This window comes from Carassius auratus, unplaced genomic scaffold (assembly GCF_003368295.1).
Source record: "Carassius auratus strain Wakin unplaced genomic scaffold, ASM336829v1 scaf_tig00214714_1_2670353, whole genome shotgun sequence".
NCBI classification, from domain to species: Eukaryota; Metazoa; Chordata; class Actinopteri; order Cypriniformes; family Cyprinidae; genus Carassius; species Carassius auratus.
Window position 1 is genome coordinate 161,762 of NW_020527778.1, and position 23,307 is coordinate 185,068.

Below are 23,307 nucleotides of genomic sequence, written 5' to 3' on the forward strand. Positions count from 1 at the left end.
CAAAAATTCTTCATACAGTGGACTACTAGTGAAATTGATAAAATAATAATAACTGGGACCAAAAAATACACTTTGACCTAGCCATGTTTTGCTTACGTGTTTTTTCCTGAGTTGCTAATGCAACCTTTTCACACCACAGTCTAAACACAATTAAGCATTGCTTGGTAATTGGTCAAAAAAGTATTGATAGTTGTGTAAATATTGTCATACTAACATCTGTCTGAAGTTTTGATTGTAATCAATTACACACCTTTCTATCAAAGTTATCTGACATTATCATGGTGAATTTGTTCTGACACAGTTTAACTCTGAGTTCTTGTCATATTTTATGACCATTTTCTAAACCATAGCAAATAAATTGTGATAATGTGAGAGATGTTGAAGGTGTCTGAATACATTTAATTTTGACTGTATATTACATTTTTACAGTGAAGACTATGCAGTGCTATTTTACATTTAATTATTCGGTTTCTGTACCTGGACACCTACTAATTGAAAAAACGTAAACATTGTGTAAATAGCACACACAAATAAATAGAACGAACAAATTAAACAATTTCAAACAGGGCTCACTGGTGCAACCTTCACCAGGGCCACGCAAACCCCAGATACAGCTGTCCATGCCCGTGGAGAAGATATCAGCAATCACAGAGAAGAAAACGGGAGACAGTCAAAAAAAAAAAAAAAAACTGGCATAAATTTAGGGACCGTCTCTAAAGTTGCATGCGATATTGGTATACACTTTTCTAACATCAATAGCATTTGAGGAGAATGACTTATAGAAATTAAAACACCTTTAAACTGTTCATCTAGGTTTCATATATAATGCACATCTTTTAAATTTTTGATATTTATTAAAATAAACTGTCAATCATATGTAAATTATGCTACTTTTTCACAACCAAATGGACTCAAATGCAAACTGGAAGCTCAATAGCATTTGAGGAGAAAGACTTTTTATTTTATTTTAATATCTATTCAAATAAATTGTAAATCATTTAGGTAAAAAAAAAAAAAAAACGTGTATTTTTTGGATGTTGACGTTAATAACGAGTTTTAATGTCGGAAATAATTTCTCCATCACCAACACATCTAATATTTTCATACATACAATCAGTGACAGGATGAAATGAATGAGCAAACTTCATTTAGGAGCTCATTTAAATACAGGATCAGTTCATTTGCATATTGATCAGATGCTTCAGTGCTCTGAGAGTGTTTATAGTGCTGTGAGTTTAACACTTCATCACTGACACACACAACAATCTTCATAGATCTTATAGATCCGTCACATGATGGAGATTGAAGCTCAACATCTGTCTCACAAACACATGCAGCTGTTTTCAGTCACAGATACAGCTGCTATAATGAATGATGAATGACAAAACGGTTGCACTTTATTTTACAGTACGTGTACTTACATGTACTTATAGTGTACTTACAGTGTATTTATCTAAGAAAGTTCTGGTAATACAAGGTAACTACATGGGGTAAGGTTAGGTTTAGGGGTAGGTTCAGGGTTAGTACCTAGTTATTACATAGTTATTGTAATTACTATAATAAGTACATAGTATGTACATGGGGAACAGGACTGTAAAATAAAGTGTTACCGACAAAACTCTATGATACTTAAATTCAGCACAGAAACTCAGAGTTCAACAACATATTTAATTTGATGAATGATATGTAAACCTTGTTTCACAGCTCTTCAAACTCTCTCTTTCAGGTCGGTTCAGCAAATACTTCACATAAAGATCAGACAGTGTCTCTGCTGATTTATGATCCTAAAACCCTCATATTGTGTGTCAGAGTTTCTCCATCGACTGTAAAACCAGCGATCGATCTCAGTTACTGATCACGACCGTTGAAATGATTGACATCATCCACACACAAATGTAATAAAATGCACCTACATGTATTAAATTTCCATAAACATATGTATGTTTATGTATGTTAAAAAATGTCTATGTATATGTCTATTTACAACATATACATTTGAACGTCGCTTGATTGTTCATCCCAAAGAAGCACAAAGTCACTTTTACAGACTTTTAAATTAAATGTTCCTCCTGGTGGAATGACCTCCCCAACTCAATCCGAGCAGCTGAGTCCTTAGCCATCTTTAAGAATCGGCTTAAAACACATCTCTTCCATCTTTATTTGACCCTCTAACTTTAACACTCACTATTCTAATTCTATTCTTTAAAAAATCTAACTACCTTTCTAATCTTTTTGTATTCTATTTTCTTTTCATTCATTATGCAAGTATGTGTGTGTGTGTTTGTTTGTGTGTGTGTGTGTGTGTTCATTTGAGTGTGAAGGAGGTTTTTGTAAGATGCTTTCACTAGAATGAAACACCTCTGTGTGTGAAATACCTCTAACACTAGCTTGCTCTATTCTTTTTTTTATTCTATCTGTTTTCTTTTTATTTATTATATTATTTAAAAACTCTTGCTACGTGCACTGTGTTAAGCTAACTGAGACTTGTTATAGCACTTATATATCATTGCTCTTTTTGTTGTTTTTGATTGCTTCCACTGTCCATCTTTTATAAGTCGCTTTGGATAAAGCGTCAGCTAAATGAAAAATGTAAACGTAATGTAATGTCATTTATTTAAATATTTAATCTTTACACTTTTTACACCATTTCACACTTTCAACCGACAGATGATAACCAGTCAAAATAATTGTAAAAGACAAAGATTAAACTGTGATCTACAGATACGATGACTGACAGGATGAAATGAATGAGCAAAGTCATTTAGAAGCTCATTTAAATACAGGATCAGTTCATTTGCATATTGATCAGATGCTTCAGTGCTCTGAGAGTGTTTATAGTGCTGTGAGTTTAACACTTCATCACTGACACACACAACAATCTTCATCAACATGACCTTCATCATCATCTTCATCTGGACTCTCACAGCGTTTGCTCAAGGTTTGTGCAGCACAAGTTTGATATCAATTCATTTCTTCAAGTATATTGTCAAAGTTTTGAGTTGATTTTCTTCTTGTTGTGTGTTTCAGAGAGTAGAGGACAGATCAGCGTCACTCAGAGTCCCTCAACAGCAGCTCAACCAGGAGAAACAGTGAAGATCAGCTGCAAAACCAGCACAGATGTGTACAGGGATAGTGATGGGGATGAAGATTTATACTGGTACTTACAGAAACCTGGAGAAGCTCCTAAACTCCTGATTTATTATGTAAAAAAGCTTCAGTCAGGAACTCCATCTAGATTCAGTGGCAGTGGATCTAACAGTGATTTCACTCTGACCATCAGTGGAGTCCAGACTGAAGATGCTGGACATTATTACTGTATGAGTTTTCACTGCAGAACAGATTCTGATGGTGATTGTGTGGGTGATGAAACATTCACACAGTGATAAAGCGTGGTACAAAAACCTGTGTCAGTCAGAGTCACAGTGACTGAACTGATGCTGCAGCTGCTCAAACACTATCACTCACTACTGACACACAGAGACCAAACACACAACTACACATGAGCTCACAACTGAGTGTGTAATTTATATCAAAGCAAAAAAGAAAAACAATATTTTGCAATATCTGTTTTGGTTTTGTACATTACACTTTGCACATAAAACCATAAAGCATTAAACTAAAGCAATAACTTAGCTTCTTCATCTAGAACTAATGATGAATTTCTTACTCATAACTCATTTCTGATGAGCAGAAGTGAAACTGTTCCAGTTCAGAGCGTTTAACCGATCAAACAGAGAAACTGTGAGTTTGAGCTGAAATCAGATTTGCATTGACAGCTTTAGTGATTCTGATGATCTCAGAATAGAGCAGCTCCGTCTCCAGAGACCATGTTCAAACCCCAAGAGCTTCAGTTCACATTTACTGCTAAACACAGCTGTTCTCAACTATTACAATCCATCAACAGCAGCTGAAACTTTAGTGAAGGAAGGACACACTGATCAATGATGCAGTCGGACACAAATGGAAGGCGTTCAGAAGCTTTATTGAATGAACAGCAATGGCAGCACATTGAAAGACTGCTTGAGTATTGAGCTGTAAATCAGGAGACTGCTGTGAATCCTGCTGCTCTTCACTGGAGAAACATCAGCACTCGGAGCTCTTGAGGAACGAGGTCTCCTGAGCAGCTCCGTCATGTGTTACTCTGCAGACGAAGCGCTCGCCGGCTTCCCAGCGTGCTTTGCTGAGGCTCAGGACGCTGCTGCGGCTGTAGCGTCCGTCCCGCTCGCTCTCTGCGCTGGTCTGAACCCCCTGGGTGACCTCTGACCCGTCCAGCGTCCAGCTCACCTGCGCCCCCTGTGGAGAGTAAGAGCTGAGCAGACAGAGCAGTGCGGCTGAGTCTCCAGAGATCTGCAGAGAAGAGGGAGGCAGCAGAGACACGGAGGGCTTCACGGAGGGACCAGCTGAAACACACACACACACACACAGAGAGAGAGAGAGAGAGAGAGAGAGACACACACACACACACACAGTTGTTAACATCTGCAGCTACAGTCTTCACTGTGAAAATCACAAATAGTTCATCATTTTACTGTTACTCGACATCACTACTTTCATTCATATAACACAAATATCATGAATGAAAATTAAAATGATTCTTCACTATTATTACAATAAAAACGTTATTTTACTGGTACAAGACTGTAACAATGATATGGTGAAAACCTGTTCATCAGTTCACTGTAAGTTCTTTTACTATACACACAGTGAAACATTTTAATAAATCTAACTGGACATTTCATGTAATTTTACAGTACAACACTGTTACATTTTTGGAAGTGAAGAACAAGAAGTCTGGCGAACACTGCTTTTATTTTTACTGTAAATTGTACATATTTATTTTTAACAGTGATCAAGTCTAAGATACTGTATACTGTATTCTTAAATATATCACTTCTCTAAAGTAAACGTGATGTACAGTAAAATGCTAATTTGTTACTTTCTGAAATAAGTAAAATGTTTAAACTTACTTTATAAAACATCTCTGATCATTTTATTGTGATATTTTTATAATTGTTTACTTCAATATATTATTCATTTGAAAACAGTCCTCATTCAGGACATTTTCTTATAAACAACTATACATAAACCTAATAGTTTAAATCATTTATTTTAACATGTTTATCAACTGAATGTCTTTTTGACTCACATTGACAGCAATTAGATTATATTCTGTCTACATTATTCAGCTTTTATGTCATGCACCTATTGAAATATATTAAGAAATAATTGAAAAATCATAAAAATGCATTAATTAAAATATATTGAAATGTTTGCATACATCAGGTGTAAAAATACTAATTTAAAATATTAAGTACAAATATGAACTATCACCAAATATGACTTAACATTGTAGACAAAATGTAATAATTAAAATACAAAAACTGATGCAATCAATCAATAAAATAGAAGAACATTTGACTTTTAATAAGATGGGAAATGTAAGTAGAGCTTGTTAGTAATTTGAAGTTATATATTTTTTATATAAATTAAGAATATTGTTGCCAGATATTATCAAATAACATCAAACCTCTATTTAAAACACACACACATTATATATTTATATTAGATCATTTAAGAAAGACTTACTTCTGATCGTCAGTTTAGTTCCTCCACCAAAAGTCAACCACAGTGCTTCATTCTAGTGAAAGCGTCGTACAAAAACCTCCTTCACACTCAAATGGACACACACACACACACACACACTGACACACACACACACACACACACGGATTATTGGACTAAAGTTATGAAAATCTCTGTATTTTCTTTACACATCTTCATTTGGGTTTCTAAAAGATTTTATATTTGTCAAAGCAGTTTTAATGAGTTCTGATGACCTGTGACCTCTGAAATGACCTTTGCCCTCACACTGAGTTCACAGGGACATACTTGTTTCTCTGAATGTTTCAGCTCTGTCACTGAATCAAGAGAAAACCTGCAGTCTGAACCAGAGACTCACACAGAATGAAAAAGACATGATTTCCAGATTTGTAAAGAAGTGAGAACACACAGCACTGGATCATGAGACTAAAACAGGTTTAGAGGCTCAGGTTTCATCTGCATGTGGGGATGTTCATGTCTGTTTTCCTCCAGGAGGGTTTTTCCACAGAGAGTCACTTTGCATCAGCACATGCTTCAGCGCTCCGAGTGTTTATAGCGTTCAGACTCAACACTTTATAACACACTGCTGTTTACCACGGTACAAAACCAACAAACACAATGAATCTCTTCAGCAGCTTCATCTGGATTCTGGCAGCTTTTATTCCAGGTAACAGAAGTCAAAGATGCTCATTTTTGACTCTTTAATGTTGATTTGATTTGATTGAACACATATAATGTTGTTGTCAGCAGCATCCAGAGGAATCACTGTGACTCAGCCTGAAGCTGTGACTGTTTCTGAACGACAAGACGCCACGATAGAGTGTAAAACTGATCCTGGAATATTTAGCTGGGGTTTAGCTTGGTATCAGCAGAAACCTGGAGAAGCTCCTAAACTCATCATTTATGGTGTAAACGATCGCTACAGTAACAGTTTCAGTCGATTCAGTGGGAATGGAGCACAAGGTGGGACTGATTTCACTCTGACCATCAGTGGAGTCCAGACTGAAGATGTTGCACATTATTACTGTCAGAGTGTACACATCACAGACAGTAACTTGATGTTCACACAGTGATAAATCGTGGTACAAAAACCTGTGTCAGTCAGAGTCACAGTGACTGAACTGATGCTGCAGCTGCTCAAACACTATCACTCACTCAACAGGGAAAAAACATATTAATATTATCTTACAATAAACATCAGTTTTGTTTAGCTACAACATTTATTTTTGATTATAATTTTTCTGAAGTTATTTTTGTCTCCTGATATTTTCAGTCCTTCATGTAGAAATTCAGTCACTTTTGATCTTCAGTGGATATTTTTCCATCCTTCACTATATTTTTGAGTTTTTCATTTATGATTTATCCTCAAACTTTCTAAACTGCATCATCAGCATCATAAACATGTTCTGCTTCATCAGTTTAATAAGTCCATCATTTATTATTATTATGATTTATTAAGTTCATGCCTCATAATGAAAATATTATCAGCATCATATAAAATGAGCAATTTCAGAGCAAATGATAATGAATATAATTTATATAAATATTCATGCAGGAAAGATTAACAATGATATAAAGATTAATTTTCAAATGAAAGGCCAGATTACCCAACAGCTGCAGTTAACCATTAAAAACATACGCATATCACCATATTTACAGTTATTTGATAAAGATTTATAAAGAGTGAACATGTATTATGTCATGTGTGACGTGACTCCTCATCAAACTCAGAGACTGACAGAGATATGTGTGTGATGATCCTCATGTCTGTTAAAAACCTGCAGGAACATCCATAGATTTAATATACAATTTGGGAATTAAAGTCTAATATGACAGAGTCAGATTAATCTACTAAAGTTGATCTTAAATTCAATACCGCCGATCCCTGTGTCAAAATACCCATCTTGGAAAGTATGTTATTCAAAATAACTGTGGTTATGTCTTAAGTGGAAGATAACAGTTGACAAAAAAATAATTTGATATGTATTATATTGGATGCATGACCGTCTAATTTAGCTACTAATTGATGTAATGTTAATCCAAGAAAATGAAAGAAAGAAAATGTCACAGTGTCTTGGTTGTGTTCCCTGGGTTTCCACTAGGTGTCCTCCGTTCCCACGGTGTCTGTCACCTTATCACTTCCTGTTCCCTTATTTGGTTACCTTCCTCCTTGTTTTAGTTAAGTGATTGTTCCCCACCTGTCTCCAGTTCCCTCATTATCCTTCTGTGTATTTATACCCGGTCTGTCTGAGTCTGTGTCACGGAGTCCTCGTCTTAAGTGTGATACCTTCCAGAGTCTGCTCTTCCCGTGTGTTCTTGTTTTGTTTTTATGTTTATTGGATTTTCTGGTTTTGACCCTGCCTGGACTGTTTACCCTTTTGGATTGCCCCTCATTAAACCTTTTACCTGCATTTGGATCTCTCCCGTGTTTCTTGTATAACCGAACGTGACAGAAGGACTCCGTCACGCAGAGATCCAGCGGTATGTCGGTTAATGCTTCTTCCCCAGCCACCGAGCGGGAGAGAATCGATCGGTTTGAGGGAACCCGCCTGGTCGTGTTTCGCGGGACCAGGGGAGGTCGCCGAGGAGGAGGTGGGCGAGAGGAAGCTCCGCATCGCTCTCCACCATGGTCCCCCTTCAACTCGGGGCTCACGTGGGAGGGACCAGAGCCGCCGTCTCACCAGGGCAGAAGAAGAAAGCCAGCAACACTGCCCATGATGGCCGCAGGTCCAGCGCCACAGCACAAGATGGCCGCCAACCCAGCGCCGCTGCAGTGCATGGCCACCAACCCCGCACCACGAGGCAAGACGGAAGCCAGCCTCACACCACAGTGCAAGATGGCTGCCAGCTCAGCACCAACGCCCAAGATGGCCGCTGACACCTTTCTCGATTACTTCGAGATGCTATCTAAGATCCTAGAGATTCCCAAGACGGTTCACATCATGGCTGCTGAGCCAGCGCCTCAGCACAAGATGGCCGCCAGCCCAGCGCCACAGCACAAAATGGCTGCCAGCCCAGCGCCACAGCACAAGATGGCCGCCAGCTCAGAGCCACAGCACAAGATGGTCGCCAGCCCAGCGCCACAGCACAAGATGGCCGCCAGCTTAGAGCCACAGCCCAAGATGGCCGCCAGCCCAGCGCCACAGCAAAAGATGGCTGACTCAACGCCTGAGTCTCCAGACAAGGTGCCACCGACTCGCCATCATAGAGGGCGGAGGAGGGGGAGACAGGCGTCTACCGTTCCTCAAAGCCCGGAGAACGTTCCCGAGCGGGCCGCTGCCATCCAGGAGGACGTTCCCGAGCGGACCGCTGCCGTCCAGGAGGACGTTCCCGGGTGGACCGCTGCCATCCAGGAGGACATTCCCGAGGCGGTGCCCGAGGCCGTTCCGGAGGCCGAGGTGGTGCCCGAGGCCGTTCCCGATGCGGTGCCCGAGGCCGCTCCCGAGGCCGTTACCGAGGCAGTGCCCTAGGCCGTTCCAGAGGCGGTGCCCGAAGCCGAGGCGTCTCACGTCTCCACAGGCAGTACAAAGTTAAGTCAGGTGCCCATTGACTTTCCAGAGTTGAGTCAGTTCCCGGTTGACCCTCTTGAGTCGAGTCAGGTGTTCATGGTGTTCAGGGCTAGTCACCGATGACCTTCCAGAGTCAGGGCTAGTCACCGATGACCTTCCAGAGTCAGGGCTAGTCACCGCTGACCTTCCAGAGACAAGGCTGGTCACCGTTGACCTTTTAGAGTTAGGTCAAGTCACTGGTGGTCTTCAAGGACTGTGTCAGCTCACCAATGATCTTCACGAACAGAGTCAGGCCAGCACCAATCTTCTGGAGTCCAGTAAGAATACCAGAGGATTACCAGAGCCTTGTTGTTCCGCTGGTCCGGCCGCACGGAGATCTGATCCGCCCTGGAGGGTTTCCCCCTTGACCACATGGCAGTGGTGGTCTTCTGCTCCGCCCTGGGGGACTCCGGCCTCAACCACAGGGGTGTGGTGGTCTTCTGATCCGCCCTGGAGGGCTTCCCCCTTGACCACACGGCAGTGGTGGTCTTCTGCTCCGCCCTGGGGGACTCCGGCCTCAACCACAGGGGTGTGGTGGTCTTCTGCTCCGCCCTGGGGGACTCCGACGTCGACCACAAGGATGTGGTGGTCTTCCGCTCCGCCCTGGGGGACTCTGGCATCGGCCACAAGGACGTGGTGGTCATCTGCTCCACCTCTTAGTCTGGCCCTCCGTCCCCCCCCCTAAACCTCCTCCGGTCCTCCTCCCTCCTGGTCACCCTGTGTTGTGTTTTCATTCTGGTACTTGTTCCCCATGTTTTTCTTTTCTGGCCCTTCGTCCCTCCCCCTGAGCCTCCACCTGTCCGCCTCCCTCCTGGTCACTGTTTTGTCTATCGTGGAGCACCTGGGAGCCGCTCCATAGAGGGGGGGTTCTGTCACAGTGTCTTGGTTGTGTTCCCTGGGTTTCCACTAGGTGTCCTCCATTCCCACAGTGTCTGTCACCTTATCACTTCCTGTTCCCTTATTTGGTCACCTTCCTCCTTGTTTTAGTTAAGTGATTGTTCCCCACCTGTCTCCAGTTCCCTCATTATCCTTCTGTGTATTTATACCCGGTCTGTCTGAGTCTGTGTCACGGAGTCCTTGTCTTAAGTGTGATACCTTCCAGAGTCTGCTCTTCCCGTGTGTTCTTGTTTTGTTTTTATGTTTATTGGATTTTCTGGTTTTGACTCTGCCTGGACTGTTTACCCTTTTGGATTGCCCCTCAATAAACCTTTTACCTGCATTTGGATCTCTCCCGTGTTTCTTGTATCACCGAACGTGACAGAAAATCACTCACTGCTCTTGACTGAACTTTGTAGTTTTAAAAAAAGTAATGTACAGTCAAACCAACAATTATTCAGACACCAGATATAATTTTTTATATTGTTTTAATTTTTACTAGTAGGTGCAGGACACTAGTGAGTATAGCAAAATAAAGCGTAAATTTAGTATAGCAAAGTAAATTTACTGTCAAACTATATTTGCTGTATTGTATTGCAATATAGCATGATGCAATATCTAATGGTGGTGTTACGGTTTAACTTGTTACCGTGTTATCTGGTGACCAACTTCTTGGTTCAGGTCTCCGCTGCAGATGTGAATCATGTGATGGAACGACGGCAGCAGATTCGGCGTTTCTGAAAGCACAAACTGATGTGATATTATTAAGTGTCTAATAAACACAGACTTGCTCATGGCATAAATCTGATATTCTTGTAAAGATTACAAGTTATTGGTATGATCACCCGTAGAGGCTGAAGTAAAAAATAAAAATAAAGTAAGTCTGTGTTGGCGCAGGTTTTCGAACACGCGTTAAAAGACGGCATGCCGCAAGATGACAGTCAAGAACCACCGAGCTACCGATCTACACCAAATCAACTCCAGATCTCTGGATTCAAGACAGCACTTTCGAGGAAATGTGATCGTGTTAACTTGTGACTTGTGTTTACCTATTGTGAAAATAAACCATAGCAGAACCCTGGCCTGTCTACATTTTATGGTTTATGATGTTAAAGAACATTTCATGCCGTCTCAGACAACTGTAAATTTGTGGCTACTGTGGGTTAATTATAAACGCTATCCTTAACTCATATTTACCATAGTATAAACATGGTACATTTTCTTTATTACCTTCATTCCATGCTCCTTCTTAGCGTCATCAAACCACGCGATTGTTATTGTTTTGGTAGTGCGCCCTCTAGTGGCAGTTACTACAAGCTGTACCTTTAACTGAGCTCTTGTCATATTTTATTACCATTTTCTAAACCATAGCAAATAAGCTGTGATAATGTGAGAAATGTTGAAGGTGTCCGTATAAATTTAGTTTTAAATGTATTTTACATTTTTACAGTGAAGTCTATGCAGTGCTATTTTACATTTAATTCTTCGGTTTCTGTACCTGGACACCTACAAATTTTAAAAACTGTGACCGTCTCTTAAGTTGCAATTCACTATTGGTATACACTTTTATCACTTTCAGGCACATTCATTTGAAACTTTTTTGGAGGTTGACGTTAATAACGAGTTTTAATGTCAGAAAAAATTTCTCCATCACCAACGCATCTAATATTCTCTCTGACTTTCCAGGTTACAATCTGGAAACATACAATCAGTGACAGGATGAAATGAATGAGCAAACTTCATTTAGAAGCTCATTTAAATACAGGATCAGTTTATTTGCATATTGATCAGATGCTTCAGTGCTCTGAGAGTGTTTATAGTGCTGTGAGTTTAACACTTCATCCCTGACACACACAACAATCTTTAATCAACATGACCTTCATCATCATCTTCATCTGGACTCTCACAGCGTTTGCTCAAGGTTTGTGCAGCACAAGTTTGATATCAATTCATTTCTTCAAGTATATTGTCAAAGTTTTGAGTTGATTTTCTTCTTGTTGTGTGTTTCAGAGTGTAGAGGACAGATCAGCGTCACTCAGAGTCCCTCAACAGCAGCTCAACCAGGAGAAACAGTGACGATCAGCTGCAAAACCAGCAAGGATGTGCACAGTGATAGTTGGGGGCAGCACATAGCCTGGTACTTACAGAAACCTGGAGAAGCTCCTAAATTTCTGATTCAGTATGCAAAAAAGCTTCAGTCAGGAACTCCATCTAGATTCAGTGGCAGTGGATCTAACAGTGATTTCTCTATGACCATCAGTGGAGTCCAGACTGAAGATGCTGGACATTATTACTGTCAGAGTTATCACAGTGGTAATGTGTTCACACAGTGATAAAGCGTGGTACAAAAACCTGTGTCAGTCAGAGTCACAGTGACTGAACTGATGCTGCAGCTGCTCAAACACTATCACTCACTACTGACACACAGAGACCAAACACACAACTACACATGAGCTCACAACTGAGTCAGGAGTCAAATCAGCTCTATTAGACTGGGATCTGTCCTGTGACAGACGGCTTTGACTCAGCTATGCAGAGGTTTTTTGCAGATTATACTATATCTTATTCTAAGCCATATAGTAAAGACACTGTGAGCTTCACCTGTTCATAACTTTAGGCCAACTAGTGACTCCATGAGCAGAAGTGAAACTGTTCCAGTTCAGAGCGTTTAACCGATCAAACAGAGAAACTGTGAGTTTGAGCTGAAATCAGATTTGCATTGACAGCTTTAGTGATTCTGATGATCTCAGAATAGAGCAGCTCCGTCTCCAGAGACCATGTTCAAACCCCAAGAGCTTCAGTTCACATTTACTGCTAAACACAGCTGTTCTCAACTATTACAATCCATCAACAGCAGCTGAAACTTTAGTGAAGGAAGGACACACTGATCAATGATGCAGTCGGACACAAATGGAAGGCGTTCAGAAGCTTTATTGAATGAACAGCAATGGCAGCACATTGAAAGACTGCTTGAGTATTGAGCTGTAAATCAGGAGACTGCTGTGAATCCTGCTGCTCTTCACTGGAGAAACATCAGCACTCGGAGCTCTTGAGGAACGAGGTCTCCTGAGCAGCTCCGTCATGTGTTACTCTGCAGACGAAGCGCTCGCCGGCTTCCCAGCGTGCTTTGCTGAGGCTCAGGACGCTGCTGCGGCTGTAGCGTCCGTCCCGCTCGCTCTCTGCGCTGGTCTGAACCCCCTGGGTGACCTCTGACCCGTCCAGCGTCCAGCTCACCTGCGCCCCCTGTGGAGAGTAAGAGCTGAGCAGACAGAGCAGTGCGGCTGAGTCTCCAGAGATCTGCAGAGAAGAGGGAGGCAGCAGAGACACGGAGGGCTTCACGGAGGGACCAGCTGAAACACACAAAACACACACACACACATTAGAAGAATTAATATTTACTATTATTACAATTTAAAAAAAAGGTACACTCGACAAAAAATGCCACGGTGAAAACCAGTTCATCAGTTCACTGTAAGTTATTTAACTATATACAGTGAAAAATTGTAATAAATCTAACTGGACATTTCATGTAATTTTACAGTACAACACTGTTACATTTTTGGAAGTGAAGAACAAGAAGTCCGGCAAACACTGCTTTTATTTTTACTGTAAATTTGTACATATTTTTAACAGTGATCAAGTATAAGATACTGTATATTGTATTCATAAATATATCACTTCTCTAAAGTAAACATGATGTACAGTAACATTTTTATTTGTTACTTTTTTTTAAATAAGTAAAATGTTTAAACTTATTTTATAAAACATCTCTGATAATTGTATTGTGATATTTTTGTAATTGTTTACTTCAATATATTATTCATTTGAAAACAGTCCTCATTCAGGACATTTTCTTATAAACAACTATACATAAACGTAATAGTTTAAATCATTTATTTTAACATGTTTATCAGCTGAATGTCTTTTTGATTCACAATGACAGCAATTCGATTATATTCTGTCTACATTATTCAGCTTTTATGTCATGAACCTATTGAAATATATTAAGAAATAATTGAAAAATCATAAAAATGCATTAATTAAAATATATTGAAATGTTTGCATACATCAGGTGTAAAAATCGTAAAGTACACTTATGAACTATGGTTTAAAATGTACAAAAATGAACTGTCACCAAATATGACTTAACATTGTAGACAAAATGTAATAATTAAAATACAAAAACTGATGCAATCAATCAATAAAATAGAAGAAAATTTGACTATAAATAAGATGGGAAATGTAAGTAGAGCTTGTTAGTAATTTAAGTTATATATTTTTTATATAAATGAAGAATATTGTTGCCAAATGTTATCAAATAACATCAAACCTCTACTTAAAACACACACACATGATATATTTATATTAGATCATTTAAGAAAGACTTACTTCTGATCGTCAGTTTAGTTCCTCCACCAAAAGTCCACCACAGTGCTTCATTCTAGTGAAAGCGTCGTACAAAAACCTCCTTCACACTCAAATGAACACAAACTCCACAACACACACACACACACACACACTGATATGAGACTCAACAGCACTCATGGTTTCTTCTTTAACAACATAACATTTCATTAAAAAAGGAAAACGTTGATTGAAGGCTAAAACATTTTTTTCATGATTTCCAAAATGCATTCATCACATTTTCAAAACACATGTGATTTAAAGTAATTCTGTTTACCTGCTTTAATAATGACTCTTTAGCAAGCTTTAGATGATCATTCCCTATCAGGTGACCTTTGACCTGTTATACAGTAAAATTGATTGATATAAAATCTGATTCTGTAACAGGTTTTAAATGCTCTTAGCATAAATTCTGAATGACAATGATAATTCAACTTTGTTTGGAGAAAGAAGCTTGACCCATAGTAACAACGTAAATCATGAGTGTTGCAGACGAAATAGAGATAATATCGAGAACCCCCTGCCTACTGAAAAATTTCTATTTGAGTTATTCAATTAAAAGAGAATGCCTTCTTCGACCGTGTTCCTCGCAGCATCCTGTGGAGGGTGCTCCGGGAGTATGGGGTCGGCGGCTCCCTACTTAGGGCTGTTCGGTCGCTGTACGACCGGAGCAAGAGCTTGGTTCGCATTGCCGGCAGTAAGTCAAACCTGTTCCCGGTGCATGTTGGACTCCGGCAGGGCTGCCCTTTGTCACCGGTTCTGTTCATAATTTTTATGGACAGAATTTCTAGGCGCAGCCAAGGGCCGGAGAGTGTCCGGTTTGGGGACCATATGATTTCGTCGCTGCTTTTTGCGGATGATGTTGTCGTGTTGGCCTCCTCAGACCAGGACCTTCAGCGTGCACTGGGACGGTTTGCAGCCAAGTGTGAATCGGCTGGGATGAGAATCAGCACCTCCAAGTCCGAGGCCATGGTTCTCAGTCGGAAAAGGGTGGATTGCCCACTTCAGGTTGGTGGAGAGTTCCTGCCTCAAGTGGAGGAGTTCAGGTATCTTGGGGTCTTGTTCACGAGTGAGGGAAGGATGGAACGTGAGATTGACAGACGGATCGGTGCAGCTTCTGCAGTAATGCGGTCGCTGTACCGGTCTGTCGTGGTGAAGAAGGAGCTGAGCTGTAAGGCAAAGCTCTCGATTTACCGGTCAATCTACGTTCCTACTCTCACCTATGGTCATGAGCTGTGGGTCATGACCGAAAGGACAAGATCCCGGATACAGGCGGCCGAAATGAGCTTTCTCCGTAGGGTGGCTGGGCGCTCCCTTAGAGATAGGGTGAGAAGCTCGGTCACTCGGGAGGAGCTCAGAGTAGAGCCGTTGCTCCTCCACATCGAGAGGAGCCAGCTGAGGTGGCTCGGGCATCTATTTCGGATGCCTCCTGGACGCCTTCCCAGGGAGGTGTTCCAGGCACGTCTCACCGGGAGGAGGCCCCGGGGAAGACCTAGGACACGCTGGAGGGACTATGTCTCCCGGCTGGCCTGGGAACGTCTCGGGGTCCCCCCGGAAGAGCTGGAAGAAGTGGCTAGGGAGAGGGAAGTCTGGGCGTCTTTGCTTAGACTGTTGCCCCCGCGACCCGGCCCCGGATAAGCGGAAGATGATGGATGGATGGATGGATGAATTAAAAGAGAGAGAGAGAGAGAGAGAGAGAGAGAGAGAGAGATATCCGCACGAAACAATTTGCAGTCTTTACATTAGAGCTGCACGATTAATCGTTTAAAGGTCGCGATCTCTTTTCAAACACCCACGCGATCTTATTCCTGAACGACAACGATTCTGCTATGTCTGTTACGACTGTTTCACATTGTGAGTGTCAGTGGAGAGTGAGAAGCATGTTTTGTTGCTGTCCATGTTAATGAATCATTCATGCCGCTGCTGATCTAGAAAGAGCAACACAAACAGTCTTTTCAACCACACATCATTATTTCTGTTACAAACGCTCTAACTAACATAAGTACTGTGATAAATGTTTATAGTTTGGTTATAAACACTTATTCTGTACAGTAGCGATCAAAACTAAAGTATCTTACCGGTGTATGTATTGTAACGTTTATCCTCTTCTTCCAGCAGGTGGCGACAACGGTCCGTTTAAAAAGCATTTGTCATTGAATCATTCATTCAGGACTTTCCATTAGTGAAACAGATCTTTATTAATTGAGACGCTGACTCCTTCATTGATTTATTTTTAAAAGACTTAAGCTGTGAACATTTTTATTAGAACCATTAGTAAATGATGTTATTTTGTTTAGTTTTCTAATCTTTTTTCTTCAGAATCGTGAGACTTATGATCTCCAATTTATATAAATAATAAAAAAATGACTAAATTTTACATGGATTTTAAAAGTTTACATTTTGTTGTTTATAATTGCACACAAATCATTAAAACAGAAGTTTAGTTTAATTATGTTGATTTACAAAATGCACTTACATTTTTTTGCATTTGTGTTTTTAAGTTGAATAAAAGACTGTTTTCCCCTATATATTTCATCATTGAGGATTTCTTTTAAAGAGTCTAAAAATCTTGTCTGTCTCATTCTTGTGAACCCAGTCTTGTGTCTCGTCTCGTCTCGTCTCGTGGGGTAAGAGTCTCGTCACACTCCTAGTAAAGATGGAAAAATGATGTCTCTGCTGTCTTCACGTAAATGATGTGAGTGTGTTTGCATATTGCTCAGATGCTTCAGTGCTCTGAGAGTGTTTATAGTGCTGTGAGTTTAACACTTCATCACTGACACACACAACAATCTTCATCAACATGACCTTCATCATCATCTTCATCTGGACTCTCACAGCGTTTGCTCAAGGTTTGTGCAGCACAAGTTTGATATCAATTCATTTCTTCAAGTATATTGTCAAAGTTTTGAGTTGATTTTCTTCTTGTTGTGTGTTTCAGAGAGTAGAGGACAGATCAGCGTCACTCAGAGTCCCTCAACAGCAGCTCAACCAGGAGAAACAGTGACGATCAGCTGCAAAACCAGCAAAGATGTGTACATATACGAAAATCAGTATAATTTTTTATCCTGGTATTTACAGAAACCTGGAGAAGCTCCTAAACTCCTGATTTATTATGCAAACACTCTCGAGTCAGGAACTCCATCTAGATTCAGTGGCAGTGGATCTAACAGTGATTTCACTCTGACCATCAGTGGAGTCCAGACTGAAGATGCTGGACATTATTACTGTCAGAGTTTTCACTGCAGAACAGATTCTGATGGTGATTGTGTGGGTGATCTTGTGTTCACACAGTGACAAAGCATCGTACAAAAACCTCTGTCACACTCAAATGAACACACACACACTCACACACACACAGACACACACACACACTGATACTTTGGAAAATTGGATTGACTTTCACAAAAACAGCCTCATCATCACTAAATGTCTCTTGATGCATGAAAACTAGAAATTATTTATAAATAAAAAAAGTAAATAAATTAAACTACATTACTCAGAAAATGCATTTATTAATCACAGTTTTATTAGACATTTTAGTTTTGGGTATCTAAATGATCATTTATTTCTCTAAGCATTTGAAATAATTAAAAACGCTTTTAAAAGATGTTTTGATGACCTTTGACCTCTGGAATGACCTTTGCCCTCTCATGGAGTTCACAGTGACATGCTTGTTTCTTTATGCAACTGTGATTTAAATAATCAGAAAACATGGAGCTTTAGAAACATTAATGTGTTTTTGACTCATAACATGAAATAAGATCCTGAACACTGTAATGTTTTATGTGCATCATCTGCTGTAAGCTGTACACAGATTTACATAGAGATGATTTGCATTTCAGCACATGCTTCAGGAGGTTTTATAACTCTGTGAGTTTGAGAATCTGAACAACAGCAACCATGAGCTTCATCACCATCTTCATCTGGATCTTCACCAGCTACTGTTTCACAGGTGAGGAGATAAACATACTCTATTCTAACTGACCATCTGTGCCAGAAATACTGTCCTTCAACAAATACTGAATTCTGAATGTTGATTCATTTTTCTTGATGTAGAATCAGCAGCTGGAGTCACAGTCACTCAGACGCCTGCAGTGAAACCTGTTCAACCAGGAGACAAAGTTACTATGTCCTGTAAAACCAGTCCTGAAGTTTACCAGGGTTGGGGTGTTCAGCCTTTACACTGGTACTTACAGAAACCTGGAGAAGCTCCTAAACTCCTGATTTATGATGCAAACACTCTCCAGTCAGGAACTCCATCTAGATTCAGTGGCAGTGGATCTAACAGTGATTTCACTCTGACCATCAGTGGAGTCCAGACTGAAGATGCTGGACATTATTACTGTCAGAGTGTACACTCCATCAGTAGTAGCTGGGTGTTCACACAGTGATAAAGCGTGGTACAAAAACCTGTGTCAGTCAGAGTCACAGTGACTGAACTGATGCTGCAGCTGCTCAAACACTATCACTCACTACTGACACACAGAGACCAAACACACAACTACACATGAGCTCACAACTGAGTCAGGAGTCACATCAGCTCTACTAGACTGGGATCTGTCCTGTGACAGACGGGTTTGACTCAACTATACTCAGATTCAGAGAAAACAGAGAGATAAACAAATATCAAAGCAAACAATTATATTGCAATATCTTGTTTTGGTTTGTACATTACATTTTGCACATTAAACTACAAACCATTAAACTAGCATTAACTTCTTAACTTCTTCATCTCAAGCTAATGATGAATTTATTACTCATAACTCATTTCTGATGAGCAGAAGTGAAACTGTTCCAGTTCAGAGCGTTTAACCGATCAAACAGAGAAACTGTGAGTTTGAGCTGAAATCAGATTTGCATTGACAGCTTTAGTGATTCTGATGATCTCAGAATAGAGCAGCTCCGTCTCCAGAGACCATGTTCAAACCCCAAGAGCTTCAGTTCACATTTACTGCTAAACACAGCTGTTCTCAACTATTACAATCCATCAACAGCAGCTGAAACTTTAGTGAAGGAAGGACACACTGATCAATGATGCAGTCGGACACAAATGGAAGGCGTTCAGAAGCTTTATTGAATGAACAGCAATGGCAGCACATTGAAAGACTGCTTGAGTATTGAGCTGTAAATCAGGAGACTGCTGTGAATCCTGCTGCTCTTCACTGGAGAAACATCAGCACTCGGAGCTCTTGAGGAACGAGGTCTCCTGAGCAGCTCCGTCATGTGTTACTCTGCAGACGAAGCGCTCGCCGGCTTCCCAGCGTGCTTTGCTGAGGCTCAGGACGCTGCTGCGGCTGTAGTGTCCGTCCCGCTCGCTCTCTGCGCTGGTCTGAACCCCCTGGGTGACCTCTGACCCGTCCAGCGTCCAGCTCACCTGCGCCCCCTGTGGAGAGTAAGAGCTGAGCAGACAGAGCAGTGCGGCTGAGTCTCCAGAGATCTGCAGAGAAGAGGGAGGCAGCAGAGACACGGAGGGCTTCACGGAGGGACCAGCTGAAACACACAAAAACACAACTGAAGCAGAAATCAAACAATGTAAAAATTAAAATGATTTCACATTAACTTGTGTTTCATGCCTTAAAAAAAATCTTAATTTGTAAATGTACCAAGAATTATAGCTAAATTCTATCTCAAGAAATAATTACATAGATTTTATAGAATTTCAGTGAATTTATTAAAACACATTGAAATGTTAGTAAAAATAAGATGTTAAATTATTCATGTAATGAAAAATTACCTTTAACAGCTGTATGAACTATAAAATTTAAATAAATTATATAAATATTTTTCAGGATTAGTAAGTTACATAACATTTTTATATCAAGTACATTTTTTAAAACATTGAAAATTGATTAATATTTTTTAATTCCTTCGTAAGATTTAGAAAACCAATGTAAATAATAATTTCAATATTAAATGTATTTTTAAAATATTCTTCTATTTTGACATTTATGATCAATTATAATTCTCACCATAAGTTTCAGTTATTAATGTTTTTTTTATTTATTTATTTATTTATAAGTCACGTCACTTACAATCATAATCAGCAAATTTAAGAGTTTTCTTCCACCTTTCTTCTCCTTTCTTTCTTCTTTATTTAAAAATGCTCATTAAGTAAATTTCTGTTTGTCTGATGATAGCATCTATGCAATTTATTTTGTCAGTATCCCTTAATTGTTAAAATTGTTAAATATTTTTGACAAAATTATACATAAAGAAATAATTGAAAATATCTTATAATACTGCTGTCCATATATTAAAATACAATCAAATATTACCAATAATAATTTAAATTCTTAAGGTAAAATAGAAAATACATGTAAACAATATGAAATATAAAAACATTTTTATAATTAATAAATTATCTTGCTAACAAATGTTTGCTGAAATCATCCAAAAATATAATAAACTAAATGAATTAAAATATCACACTTTTTTAAAACAGAATTAAAGAGACTTACTTCTGATCGTCACTTTAGTTCCTCCACCAAAAGTCCACCACAGTGTTTCATTCTAGTGAAAGGGTCGTACAAAAACCTCCTTCACACTCAAATGAACACACACACACACACACACACACACACACACTGATATAAGACTCAACAGCAGACATGAATTATTGTAAAGAGCAGCAAAAAAAAAAATCTTCAAAATAATACTTGCTATTGCATGAAGACTAAAATAATTTGTTTCATAATCAGCACCAAAATACATTCCTCACATTTACACTAATTCTATTCACCTGCTTTATAATGAAATCTTCTGCAATATTTAGATGCTGATTTGTATCAGATGACCTTTGACCTGTTATACAGTATCATGCATGATATTAAATCTGTAACACAGGTATGAAATGCTCTTCAGAATCAAAGTCTGAATGAAACTGATCATTAAAACAGTGTTTGGAGGAAGAAGCTCAACCCAGAATAAATGATGAAATAACCTGCAGTAAATCATGAGTGTTTGTTTCTGAATCTGTGAGCAAAGATACTGCTGTCTCCAGGTAAATGATGCGAGTGTGTTTGCATATTGCTCAGATGCTTCAGTGCTCTGAGAGTGTTTATAGTGCTGTGAGTTTAACACTTCATCACTGACACACACAACAATCTTCATCAACATGACCTTCATCATCATCTTCATCTGGACTCTCACAGCGTTTGCTCAAGGTTTGTGCAGCACAAGTTTGATATCAATTCATTTCTTCAAGTATATTGTCAAAGTTTTGAGTTGATTTTCTTCTTGTTGTGTGTTTCAGAGAGTAGAGGACAGATCAGCGTCACTCAGAGTCCCTCAACAGCAGCTCAACCAGGAGAAACAGTGACGATCAGCTGCAAAACCAGCAAAGATGTGTACAGTGATGGTGCAGGGGTTTATTTATTCTGGTATTTACAGAAACCTGGAGAAGCTCCTAAACTCATGATACGATTTGTAAAAACGCTTGAGTCAGGAACTCCATCTAGATTCAGTGGCAGTGGATCTAACAGTGATTTCACTCTGACCATCAGTGGAGTCCAGACTGAAGATGCTGGACATTATTACTGTCAGAGTGTACACTACATCAGTAGTAGCTGGGTGTTCACACAGTGATAAAGCGTGGTACAAAAACCTGTGTCAGTCAGAGTCACAGTGACTGAACTGATGCTGCAGCTGCTCAAACACTATCACTCACTACTGACACACAGAGACCAAACACACAACTACACATGAGCTCACAACTGACTGTTTAACTGATATCAGATCAAAACAATTATTGTGCAATATGCTGATTTGGTTTTGTACATCACATTTTGCACATTAAACTCTCAATCATTAAACTAGCTTCTTCATCTCAAGCTGATAATTAATTTATCACTCATAACTCATTTCTGATGAGCAGAAGTGAAACTGTTCCAGTTCAGAGCGTTTAACCGATCAAACAGAGAAACTGTGAGTTTGAGCTGAAATCAGATTTGCATTGACAGCTTTAGTGATTCTGATGATCTCAGAATAGAGCAGCTCCGTCTCCAGAGACCATGTTCAAACCCCAAGAGCTTCAGTTCACATTTACTGCTAAACACAGCTGTTCTCAACTATTACAATCCATCAACAGCAGCTGAAACTTTAGTGAAGGAAGGACACACTGATCAATGATGCAGTCGGACACAAATGGAAGGCGTTCAGAAGCTTTATTGAATGAACAGCAATGGCAGCACATTGAAAGACTGCTTGAGTATTGAGCTGTAAATCAGGAGACTGCTGTGAATCCTGCTGCTCTTCACTGGAGAAACATCAGCACTCGGAGCTCTTGAGGAACGAGGTCTCCTGAGCAGCTCCGTCATGTGTTACTCTGCAGACGAAGCGCTCGCCGGCTTCCCAGCGTGCTTTGCTGAGGCTCAGGACGCTGCTGCGGCTGTAGCGTCCGTCCCGCTCGCTCTCTGCGCTGGTCTGAACCCCCTGGGTGACCTCTGACCCGTCCAGCGTCCAGCTCACCTGCGCCCCCTGTGGAGAGTAAGAGCTGAGCAGACAGAGCAGTGCGGCTGAGTCTCCAGAGATCTGCAGAGAAGAGGGAGGCAGCAGAGACACGGAGGGCTTCACGGAGGGACCAGCTGCAACACACACACACACACACACACACACACAAACACACTTATTCACATCTGCAGCTACAGTCTTCACTGTGAAAATCACAAATAGTTCATCATTTTACTGTAACTCAACATCACTAATTTCATTAATATAACACAAATATCATGAAGAAAGATTAAAATGATTCTCCATTAGAAGAATTAATATTTACTATTATTACAATAAAAAAAAAGTTATTTTAATGGTACAAGACTGTAAAAACGCTACGGTGAAAACCTGTTCATCAGTTCACTGAACGTTATTTTACTATACACAG

At 39.9% G+C, this 23,307-nt stretch overlaps 6 gene segments (V, D, J or C); all 6 read left to right on the top strand.

The window, feature by feature from the left end:
- The first annotated feature begins 2,878 nt into the window (after positions 1 to 2,878).
- Positions 2,879 to 3,383, top strand: LOC113092690 (Ig kappa chain V-III region PC 4050-like). The segment is given in 2 exon segments: positions 2,879 to 2,938; positions 3,028 to 3,383. Coding segments are annotated over 2 exon segments (405 nt in total).
- A 2,443-nt stretch (positions 3,384 to 5,826) lies between these two features.
- On the top strand, positions 5,827 to 6,674 carry LOC113092730 (immunoglobulin kappa variable 1-12-like). The segment is given in 2 exon segments: positions 5,827 to 6,268; positions 6,352 to 6,674. Coding segments are annotated over 2 exon segments (372 nt in total).
- A 1,553-nt stretch (positions 6,675 to 8,227) lies between these two features.
- LOC113092731 (Ig kappa chain V region S211-like) lies at positions 8,228 to 12,358 on the top strand. The segment is given in 3 exon segments: positions 8,228 to 8,328; positions 11,909 to 11,946; positions 12,036 to 12,358. Coding segments are annotated over 3 exon segments (462 nt in total).
- Positions 12,359 to 17,219: 4,861 nt separating this feature from the next.
- LOC113092732 (immunoglobulin kappa variable 4-1-like) lies at positions 17,220 to 17,723 on the top strand. The segment is given in 2 exon segments: positions 17,220 to 17,278; positions 17,368 to 17,723. Coding segments are annotated over 2 exon segments (405 nt in total).
- A 600-nt stretch (positions 17,724 to 18,323) lies between these two features.
- LOC113092694 (Ig kappa chain V region K29-213-like) lies at positions 18,324 to 18,820 on the top strand. The segment is given in 2 exon segments: positions 18,324 to 18,381; positions 18,486 to 18,820. Coding segments are annotated over 2 exon segments (387 nt in total).
- Positions 18,821 to 21,416: 2,596 nt separating this feature from the next.
- On the top strand, positions 21,417 to 22,109 carry LOC113092698 (Ig kappa chain V region 120-like). The segment is given in 2 exon segments: positions 21,417 to 21,592; positions 21,682 to 22,109. Coding segments are annotated over 2 exon segments (381 nt in total).
- Positions 22,110 to 23,307: the final 1,198 nt, after the last annotated feature.